Here is an 11,920-nt window from a genome sequence, read left to right as displayed (position 1 = left end):
ACACAGTAGAACTGAATTTAATTTTTTATGAAGTTCAGATCAGTCCCCGAACCCCATTAAACAATACTATAATTTCTAATTTTTTTTTCCTTCCATCAAAATTTAAAATTTTTATTCTCCCTTGATTTTTGTCAGTATAGAATAAAATGTACATAATAATGACATACAGTTAGATAAGTACAAAATTATTTTTGAAAGTGGATGAAATTTTTACATGCAATAGATCCTCGGTAGTATAAAGGTATTATATATTATTGTTTGGTATTGAATGTCTTTCGAAATGCTTATAATATTATATAATATTGTGCAATAATGTGTAATATCATGCAACATATTATGCTACCTGGAATTTTAATTAATTTAAATTTAATTTAATTCTCTGGAATTTATTAGTATTTTTGAAAGAATTTTTAAGATTCTTTTAAAATCTACACTTATGAATTTCATAATATCTATGCAAGATATTTAAAAATTAAATAGTAAGTGAAAAGAAATAACATGCAAGATAACAAGAGTTATAACAAAAGATTATTTGGAGAGATTCTGTATTACAAATAAATGTAAAGATGAATTATTTTTTTTTGAATTAGTTTCATTAACACTACAAAGAAGTAAACTCAAAAAGTAAATGAAAAAACAAAACAAAAAAGGAAACAAACAAACAAACAAAAAAAAATTGACCATTAAATCTTTAAAAAAGTTTCTTTTTCAATTAGTTTAACCCATTAATGCTCAGCATACTATGTAAAGAATTCTTTATATAATAGTTACATTTTACTTTTGTAACTAAATTGAACTACATTGTTTCTTTTCTTATTTGTCTGAGAAGTGAATATGTATTTCCAAATTCCTAAAAAAATTTCAACTGACACCCCTATAAGAACTTACCCAACTTATATCGACCATTTATATTTTCATGTCAAAATGTCATCTTTCAATATATTTTGCTTTTCAGATGTCATTTATTTTTAAAGAAATCGAAAAAATTTAAAAGTAATTTTTTTAATGCCTTCTCTCATCTTTAAAAAAATGATTTTCTACTAATTTCCACAAATATATTAAAATATTTGAAAATTAATTTAGTTTCACACTTTTAATCTCAATAATTTTAACATAATCTAAAAGAAATTACAGTAATCTATATGCATTAAATAATTAACTTGAGCAGTAACAGGTTAAATCGTTTGAAATTATAAATTAATTTTTCAATATCATTATTATTATTACAAGAGCAACAAAGACAAATAAAATAGAAATAGATTTATGATGATCGCTAAATATACAACAATAATAATTTATGATGAAATCTTTTTTATATTCAAAATTAAAACAAAGATCTTTTTTGTTTACCCTGAAAATTCAAGTTCTATTTTAAAAATTCTCTTCAACTGAGAACAATGGAAAGGAATTAATAAACAATTTTATCACATAAATATAGATATTTCTAAAAGTTTATTAAAACACAAAGTCTGAATATAATTTATGAAAGAATCAAACATAACATAAAATCATATTTTATATTCCTTAGAAATTCTAATATAATTTATGGAAAAAAACAAATATGACATAAAATTGGATTTTATATTCCTTAGAAATTAATGAAAAATAATCTTGTTTGATGAATTTTCCAAAGAAAATAATATAGAAAATTTAAGCAAAACTAATTATAATAACACATTTTGGCGAATTCCATCAAAAAGGCCTTAAAAATATCTGTCAAATCTTAGTGCCAACAATTACCTTTTCTGTTGGCACCACATGATGTAGAGCTAACATTCACTTTGTTTATTGGCATCACATAAAGTAACACTAATTTTCCATTCTTTATTAATGACACTCAAAATACTGCCAATATTCAGCATCTCTCTTGATATAAATTATTCACATCATTTGGGGCCTTACTAACATACTAGTATTCACATTTCTTATTATAAGATTCTTCATTTAAAATTTTCAAAGGGAAGAGGTGTAGACTGAAAAGACAAAAAGAGATAACAAAAAATAGCTAACAGAAGAAAGTAATAATCATTAGAACAACTAAGCAAATTCTTTTTTTTTTTTTTTTTTCCATATACAAATGTAAATTATCTGGCACAGATAACAAATGGAAAAAATAGTCCACTGTAGTTTACCTGCTATTTATATAGGATGAGGTGAAAAAAAAAAAAAAAGTAAAAACATGACTTAAGCTAAAAGACAAATTAATCTGGAGCATTTACAATATCTCCTATTTGGCAGCCTTTAAAGATTTGAAATTGATTTTGGGTAAGGAGAAAGATGAAACTGCCAAATTGGCACATATTCTTCAAGCTGAGTCTGACATTTGACACACATTTCTTCATTTTTTTCTGCATCCAGAAATGTTTTTAGTTGAAGCCAATATCTTCAAGACTTTCACCTCGAAAAGCTACAGTTATACAATAATGTTGCAGGAGTTGCTGAAGAAGTTCTTGTTCATCCAAAAACTCCAGGTGTTCCACTCGTTCCACATCTTGCGAGGGCAGATGCTGGTACACTTCCATCATGTCCCAAGCTTTGGCTCCATCCCAACCAGCACTGGTGAAGCGCCTCCGCTGTGATTCCAGATCAGAGCAGACAGATACTCCAGCAAGATTGCAACCACGTTTCTTCAGATTTTCAATCATCACTGATCCAAATTTGTCACCCATATTCACTTGCTCATAGTTGATGAATAGGGCTGTTCGGAAATGTTCAGCAATCCATTTCAGCAGGGCAGATGTGAGATGCTCTTCATTATACACCAGAACACATTCAGCCAAGAAAACTGTTGGCAAGGATGTGTCTACTAGACCAGACAGCAGCTTTGTTTCAAGTTCCCCTGTGTTGCGAATATCAGCTCCAACTAAATGATATTCCCCAGCATGGAGCTCACAACTTGAAAACTGTATGTCATCATCTTCTGTAGCAACCATACGGAGTAAATTTTTTCGATTTCGAATGATATAACATTTCCTGGAGGTGACTGGGGGTAAATCCACTTCAATGAAACTTTTTAAGGACGCATTTTCATCCTTCAATCTCCAATATAAGGTATCGAATCCAGCCCCAATATTAATCACTTGGCAATTATAATTGGTGGTTGTGAGAAACTGATCCAGCAATATTTTCATTCCCATGACTCTCGCGTAATACCCACGGCTGATTTCAGGTGCTTTTCTCTCCGAAGTCGATTTAATGAAATATTCAATGTAGGGATCACTCCAGTAACCTTTAGCGACCGCGTATCGTTTGCAGAGAGCAGCGTCATCGTTCGTAGCAATTACGGCGTCGTCTTCGCACATGATGGATGAACAGACGAACTTACACTATAATCATCGCATTTATATTCAAATTATTTTCAGTTAAAATTTCTTTACAATAATTAATAAAGAACAGATACATATACACGTCGCAGAATTACTCAGTATGAATCATCCTTTGAGAACTTCAGATGGATAATGTTTTGTTTGTGTGCAGCGATTACAAGGTTGGGGTATTAAACATATGGCGGTTTTACTTCTAATGTTATCATTCATCAAATTTAAACGATACATGCTAGAATAACGTTTTCTAATAATAATATCGAGAAAAAAAAATCAAAGTTAGTATTAGTATAATTGAGTTTTTATACATTTTTAAATGAAATTAAAAGATATTGGTTGGATATTTCTAAAAAAAAAAACGATCATGATGAATTAATTTAGGATTTTCATAAAAGCCATGCATTTGTTATTTTTAAGAAATAATTTTAAATAATGTTCGTTAAAAACACAATATTTGTTATAAACTAAACAAATATCAGTCTTTAACACTGGGATATAAAAAAACCAAAAACAAAAAAAATATGTTTTGTGATGATAATTTGCTGACTCCGAACTGAAATGAGTTAAGTTAAAATAAAAAATTTCCTTCTGTGTACATAGGTGTCACAAGTTTCGATTTCATAACTCAGCACAATTTTTAATAATCAACGTGTAGAAACATTTCCAAAGTAAGTATTTGGAATGTTTTGTGCTAATGTTACAAGTCTTTTGCGTTCCAAAATTTCTATTCACTCTTTGAAGAAATTAATTCGACCTATGTCTAGCACATCTAATTATCAATATGAAACCTTATCGGTCACATCTGACCGAGACCATGTTTTGCATGTTCAGCTGAACAGACCTGATAAATTAAATGCCATTAATAAAATCTTTTGGCATGAAGTTCTTGATTGTTTCCGAAAAATCAAGGATGACAAAGACTGCCGTGTTGCTGTCGTCTCTGGTAATGGGCGCATGTTTTCTGCTGGCCTGGATTTTTCTGATATGCTGGATCTCACTTCCAAAATAGTTAGTAAAGATGACATTGCCAGAAAGGCTAAATACTTGCAAGCGACGATTGCCCAATTCCAGCAGTCCTTTACTGCCATCGAAGATTGCCAAAAGCCGGTAATTGCAGCAATCCACAATGGATGCCTTGGAGCAGGTGCTAATCTTGTAAGTGCCTGCGACGTGCGCTATTGCACGGAAGATGCCTACTTTGCTATCAAAGAGATTGACATTGGTTTGGCTGCCGATATTGGCATTCTACAACGACTGCCAAAAGCTGTAGGCAATGATAGCCTTTTGAGGGAATATATTTTCACTTGTAAACCCATTGATTCAAAAGATGCCAAGGAAATTGGAATTGTGAGTAAGATATTTCCTTCTAAGGAGGAGATGATGAATGCAGCATTTGATCTGGCTGCTCTGATTGCATCCAAAAGCCCTGTTGCAGTGCAAGGAACGAAGATTGCTCTGAATTATTCTCGTGATCATTCAGTCAAGGAAGGGCTGGAATTCATGACTTTTTGGAACATGACAATGCTTCAGAGTGAAGATGTACTCAAAGCAGCTGAGGCTACAATCTCCAGATCAAAAGAGCCCCCGAAATTCTCAAAGTTGTAAAATAAACTCCAAGTCTGCTTGTTATTCATCTGTCTGACAATTTGCCAGTACAGTGTGATTGAGAAAAAGAGTTATTTTTATCATTTTTATATCAATTGTTTTTTAAAAAAAGGATACTAATGATTAAAAAAGCATTTGCCTTAGACATAATAAATTTCTATTTCAAACAAGCTTGCATTTCACTGTGGATTCTTTTCTGTGAATATATAGTGATTATGAAATGTTATTTATTCTCATAATCAAAAATACTTGTTAACTTGTTAGTTTTTAGATAAAAAATTCTCTCTTGGAACTCTTTTGAAAGGGATTTTACCTATAATAAATACTTTGGTGATGATTCATTCAAATAGCCAAATAGCTTAACCAAAGTTCTTCATTTTATCAGTCATGCTTTTTTTTTTTTACTAACAGAATTTTATCTCTCACATTTGTGATTATACATATTTTAGTTTTGCATCTAATTCTAGAAGAATAAAGTGAAAAGTCATTGCATACTTTTTAAGTAATATTTTTTTTGAAAAATTAACTTTGCATTGTAAATTAAATCAATTGAAAATATATATGTGTATGAAAATATTTGAAATCTACAATTTTTTTAATAGTTTTGCAGATTTTTTGAAGTTAGACCATAATCTTTCTTCTCCTTGAACCATCCGACATATGCTATTCTCTAGAACATTAAAAATTTTGAAAAGATCTCTTGTTTCTAATAAGCATTTTAGTTTGAGAAATCTACCAAATATAATTACATATTTCTTATATCTTTAATTTTCAGTGCTGTATAATTTTGTAAATAAAACCATTAATAAATTATTTTTAAGACTTAAGTGATTGGATATTTGTTTCAAAAAATTATTTCCAAGTTTATTTTTAAAATGTAGGTTGCAAAGAGAAATAGGTGAAAAGCATGGTTTTTTACTGTATATTTTTAAAAAACATAAATTATTTTGATATTAATGATTTTAGAGATTGAATTGTATGTTTTCAAAACTTGTTAAAATTTTTGATAAGCCACTTGATGCACACTCATAGTAAATTATTTTGTATAAAATTGTTTCATGTATACCTGAATTTTTTTTAGAATTAAAAATGTTTATCTGTATTTTGTATGAGATATTAAATCTTTATTGTTGATTTCTGTATAATTTATTTATTTTAGAAGTTATTTTATAATTAGACATATATTTGCCAGTAGCTAATATTTTGAATATGAGTAGAATTTATTATGAAATATTTTATATCCAATTTTAAATAGAGGATTTAAATTTCAACAAATTTGATTAAAGATGAAATTCTTGTAGACAAAATGATTATTTATAAAAATTAGAAAATATTTTATAATTATTAGACTAATTAAAAATATAATGAAATGAGCATGTTTTATGTCTATATCAGTGAAGGAATCATTAATCTCGATGTGAAATGTGTTTTATATCTATTTCAGTTTAAAGACTGTATTTCAGAGAAAAAGAAGCTTAAAATTAAGAATTGTGTCACTACATTGTTTTGAAATCTGCTGATTAGATATCAGATGGAATTTGACATTGCTTAGTTTAGAAGTTTCTTTTTTTGTAGTCGATAACAAATGTATTACTTCAAAACGTGAAACATTGCAGTCATGTGATATGTAACATTGCATAAGCTTTTAAATAAAATATGAATTTTATCTAAATGAACAAGTTTTAGAGAATAGATGTAATACTTCCCTTTAGTTTTTGAGATCCTTGGCATATATATTGAATGGGTTCCAGTTAAATAAATAAATCTAAATAAATAAAATCTTTGATTTTTAGTATAAAAAATTACCCATTTATTATCTGAATACTAATATTTAACATATTAATTCTAAATAAAGTTATTGCTTTCATTCCTGCAAGTTCGACTCCTTTGAATTTAAGTCTTTGAAATTTATTTTCTACAGAAAACCAAAATATATAGGATAGTTTTTCTTGTGCCATTTTTTAAATTTTAATACTTTTTTTGTTATAATATTTTAATCTTTGGAAAGATGCATTTAAACTTAATAGAGGTTATTGTGATTGCTAATTCTTAAAATTATATTTTAATTTAAAGAATTTGAGATTGTATTTAATTTTAAAGTACTGAACTTTATTAACTAATATTGTTAGAAGAATTATTAAATCGTTTTTTTTAAAAATTATTTGGTGTGTGTTATTTCTTTGTGGGAAAGTAGAATCAGAATATCGATGAATAAATCAACCTTCCTATTTTTCTTTTTAAAAAATATTTATTATGCTCTTACTCTAATGAAGCACAAAGTTTTTAAAATATGTAAAAAAGAATTAATTTAGCATTATTCTGAATCGAAATATTTCTAATTATTTAATGTACAACATAGTATTTTCCATGTTATTAACTAAGCAGATATTTTTAATGCATGCAACTGCAATTTATTACTATATCTAAACTTTTTTTTGTGTGTGATAGGAATACAGAAAATAAATTTGACTAGATTTCATGATCTTATAAAAACTTTTCATCTATGTATAAAGTATGTTGATGCGTGGGATCTAGTTTGCAGGGTCTTAAGCATGTATCTGGTTGATCAACCTTAGTGACACTTTTAGGTAAATGAATAAAGAAAGATGTATGTCTTATTAGGAAAAGTTCACTTGGTTATAATGTTTAGATAAAATAATTTTCATCCTTTTGATATGTATGAAAATAATATATTAGTAAATTTTTCTCAAGAATTTTTCATCTAAATATTTTTATTAAACAGATTTTAAAATGAAATATAAAAATATGAATAATGAAGATTTTTTTTATTATTAATTCATATTGAACCATCTCTTCCTACCACATCTAGTTATTGTAAGACTAAAAAGTGATATTTTTTATTTACTAATTATATATTTAAATTTTATTTATCTTAAGAAATTATTAGAAAGGCAAGATTTTTCAAAATATTTAGGTACATAAAAAAATACTGTTACATCAGATTACTTACTCAGATTATTTCAATTATATTTTGTAATGCAAAAAATTAAAGTTGTGGATTAAATTAATTTTACATTTAACTCTACAACCTTTTCTTTTGGTACAATAGATGGCGTTACCTTATTAAGGTATATATTACCTTATTAAGATATCCTTTTTGGAAGTCATTATTAGATTGTATTCTAAGTGTGAGTGTCGTGTATTTTAGTGTTGGTGTCTGTTTTGTCTTGTGAAATATAGAACTTAGAGATTAATTAAATAACTGTTCCTGAAACTCGTCAACATTTCATCATTTCCACAGTGAAAGTGGCGCCACTGTCACTGTCGAGGGACGAGACTCTTTATAACTTCATTATGAGGTAGATGAAATATTGACGAGTTTCGGGAATAATTATTTAATTAATCTCTAAGTTCACATTTTACAAGACAGAACAAACACCAACACTAAAATACACGACACTCACACTTAGAATTAAATCCAAGAAGGCAGGGCCGGCCATCTGGGAGGGGCTGCGGCGGGTGCTATGCATCGGCCCCGCGACTAAGGGGTGCTCCACCGTGATTAAGAATTAAAACAGTGTTCTGAACAATAATACCGTTTACACGTTCTGAAAGTATGCAAGTTTGTTTCTACGTGGCTGGCCGAGTGTCGACTGACGTTGTTACTCGGCAATGATCGCAGTGATACCTATAAAAAGGAAGGGGGGGGGGGCAGAGTTCATTTATGAATAAGGATATCCCCTTCAGACATGTTAAGATAGAGCAGCGCGACTTCTGGGCCAGAAGTCGAGGCAGGGTTCAAATGGACATGTAAATCATCAGCTACTTACTTTTTTCTACATCTAATGTGATATTGTTTATGCGTGCATCTGTGCATGTTTGTTCATATTAAGTTGTTCAAACAAAAAGTAAAACGAAGATAAATAAAACTGTCATCTCCTAGCAATGCACATTGCATTACTGCTTCACCGATCACGGCCGGAATGAAAACAATTAAGGAAGAAGTTTAAATGGAGCAGTCGACGGATTTGGAAATATACGAAGTTTACAGTATATACTATTATTGTCTAGTGCAAAATATTGTTAATATAAGTTAAGAAGATTTACAGTCAATTGCTTCACCTACTAGGTAATAGCGTATAGTATATCATATAGTAATTTGATAATTCATTCTATAAACTGCTTAATACTGTTACATATAATCATGTCCATGCCAAGGATATATCCCTCTAGGTGCCAAAAAAGAAAATTTATTAGAAAGGCTAAACTTCAAGAAGTCACAAGTTGATCTGTTTTCTTGGCTACGAAGTAATTCTGACAAAGAAATTGCTTCGATTTCAGAAGTTACAATTCAGACTTAACTGGGGAAGAAAGTTCCGCTGAAAGTACAGAGTTTCTTGGAATGAAAATGTTTAAACGGTGAAATTTGTTGAAGAAACGTGTGTTTATATAAATATGATCGAATCAGAAAATAGTGACGAAAATGACAATAACAAATATGATCAAGACAGTATAAATGATCCTGGTTTATGGTTAAGTATTACAACTGATAAATTTATAATGTTTTGTGTTGAAATCGGACCTGTATTTTTGCTAAAAAGGCTGAAGGTAGATCCATTTCCACTACATACTACTTTAAAAAAATGCCAAATGGTGAAACCCAACTTCGCAGCTGGTTAATTTATTCAAAAACGCAAGACTCCGTATTTTGTTTTTGTTTTGTTCTAATTATTATAGCCAACTATACAATTTATAGGTGGCTATAATAATTGGAGAAAGATGCCGATTGTAATCCAAGATCATGATCATTCTAGTTGTCATTTTAATTCGTTTATTGTTTGGAAAGAATTACTAAAAAGACTCAATTTATGTTCGATTATTGACAAAACAAATCAAGTTAATATAAGTAAGGAAATGGCATGACTCAAATTACGATTTCAAAGAATTATAGATGTGATTCTATTTTTAGCGTCTAGTAATCTTCCACTTCGAGAAATCCACGAAACAATAGGTTCGCCTAATAATGGAAATTTTTTAAGTTGAATCGAATTATTAAGTAACTACGATCCTGTGCAAATGGATAACATAATAAACAAAATAACGAATTCCCAAAACAGAATTGTGCATCATTTAGCACACAGATTACGAGAACACTTATTTCTGCGTTAGGGAATGAAGTCCTTAACAAAATTAAACACGATATAAAATCAGCCATGTACTATAGTATCAAGGACTAGTAAAAAGTCTATTGGAAAAATTAAGTGAGCTTGATTTGGATATTATGAATTGTAGAGGGCAAGCATACGACAACGGTAGCAACATGAAAATGAAATATAATGTATAATCTAGAACAATATACCCGCATGCAATTTATGTACCTTACCTATCACACTTCTTTCATTTATTAATTTGTGGTGCCACTTCCAGCAGTATATATTGTAGAAAAAAAAAGGGGGATATTGCAACGCTTGTATTGCTTATATTGCTTATTTTTTGTATATACAAAAAGATGGGAAATTCTACAAAAGCATTTAAACATTATTCTCAAACCAATATGTGACATTCGTTGGGAAGCCAAAATAGATTCGGTTAAAGCAGTGTATACACAGTTTGAACAAACTTGTAATGCCCTAGAAGAATTTAGTGATGTAAGTAACGACAATACAACAGTATCCGAAGCTAAAAGTTTATTGGATGCAATACAAGAAATTCCATTTATTTTATGTTTAATAGTATGGTTTGCAATATTTTCCATAATTAACACAACTATCAATAAACTATTTCAAGCAAAAACAATTGCTCTGGACTTGGCTTTCAATTTAGTCAATAAAATTTAAACTGAAATCCAAAATTTAAGAACGAAATTTAACGCATTTTTAGACAAAGCAAAAGTGCTAGCACGTAATTTGAGTATTTCAGAACATTTTCCTGCAAAACGAATTCGAAAAAGAAAAAGGTTATATTCCGAATGAGCCAAAGATGAAGTTATAAAAGACTCGATAGAGAAATTAAGATATTATTTTTTTTAACACTGCAATGGATACTGTTATTGTACAAATAGAAGATAGATTTAAAATTATACCAAATATTATTTCTAATTTCAAATTAATCACTGATATAAAAACTTAAGAAAAACATGAACTAGAGAAATGTTCCAAAAATGTAGAGTTTTATAACGGGGATGTAGATGAGAACCTAATACAGGTCATTTGTTTGCTAAGGGATTTGATTTCGAATGAAAGAGATGTAAATAACGTACAAGTCATATTGCTATAAGTACTAAAAAATAATTGTAATGAGTCATATCTAAATGTATTAACTGTGTTAAAACTTTTCTTTGCCAGTTACTATAGTTAAGCTCTGATCGCTCTTTCAGTAAATTAAAATTAAAAAATAATTATTTTCGGCAAAGCATGTTTTGAGAACGCTTAAACGCACTTGCTATATGAAATGTAACGCAAGTGTTAAACGCACTTGCTAAAGACCCTATATGAAATGTAACCTGCATATTTAAAAGTTTTTTGAGTTACAGAGTTTTGTCTTGAGTTTTGAGTTACAGGTGATACAGGTAGACAGACTGACTGAAAGACAGCCATAATGCTAAAAATATGTCACAGTATGGATATCTGAAACGAAAAGCTTCATCAAAATCTCGAGTTTGATTTTTTTTCTTCTTTTTTGCAGACAACAATACCTTCTCTGTACTTAGTATACGATAAAGTAAAAATGAAATATTACATATTGGAGCAACCATAAGTGATGTTTATATCGCTATCGAACCATTCACTATTTATTGTTATAATAATAATAAGATAAATAATGTCAAAATACAAATATTATAAAAATAATTTATAAATCTAGTTACAAAGTTTATGTTTTTGAAAGGATTTTAAGTTTTTAGCGCGTGTCAAGAGTTTGTATTAGTCTACAAGAATGGAAAGTTGTTTCTGCATTTGAAACATATTTAAAGAAATGAATGGCCGTTTTCAAATATTCTTCTTTTAATCGAATGCAAACCATAAAGTTACGAA

General features: G+C 29.1%; 2 protein-coding genes across 2 annotated transcripts; one reads left to right on the top strand and one right to left on the bottom strand.

The window, feature by feature from the left end:
* Positions 1-1,453: 1,453 nt before the first annotated feature.
* On the bottom strand, positions 1,454-3,505 carry LOC129958313 (leucine carboxyl methyltransferase 1-like). Its single transcript, XM_056070712.1, has one exon. The coding sequence runs from the start codon at positions 3,300-3,302 to the stop codon at positions 2,367-2,369; it is 936 nt and encodes a 311-aa protein (XP_055926687.1). The 5' UTR covers positions 3,303-3,505; the 3' UTR covers positions 1,454-2,366.
* A 385-nt stretch (positions 3,506-3,890) lies between these two features.
* Positions 3,891-5,098, top strand: LOC129962044 (delta(3,5)-Delta(2,4)-dienoyl-CoA isomerase, mitochondrial-like). The gene has a single exon (XM_056075734.1). It carries the CDS (start codon positions 4,005-4,007, stop codon positions 4,926-4,928), a length of 924 nt encoding a protein of 307 aa, XP_055931709.1. The 5' UTR covers positions 3,891-4,004; the 3' UTR covers positions 4,929-5,098.
* The last annotated feature ends 6,822 nt before the right edge of the window (positions 5,099-11,920 follow it).

This window comes from Argiope bruennichi, chromosome 2 (genome assembly GCF_947563725.1).
Source record: "Argiope bruennichi chromosome 2, qqArgBrue1.1, whole genome shotgun sequence".
Taxonomy (NCBI): Eukaryota; Metazoa; Arthropoda; class Arachnida; order Araneae; family Araneidae; genus Argiope; species Argiope bruennichi.
The sequence above is the reverse complement of the archived record's forward strand: the minus strand, read 5'-3'. Positions and strand labels throughout refer to the sequence as shown.

Bases quoted from the DNA above. Each gene is read 5' to 3' on its own strand.
- LOC129958313 (XM_056070712.1), bottom strand. From the start codon at position 3,302: ATGTGCGAAGACGACGCCGTAATTGCTACGAACGATGACGCTGCTCTC.
- LOC129962044 (XM_056075734.1), top strand. From the start codon at position 4,005: ATGTTTTGTGCTAATGTTACAAGTCTTTTGCGTTCCAAAATTTCTATT.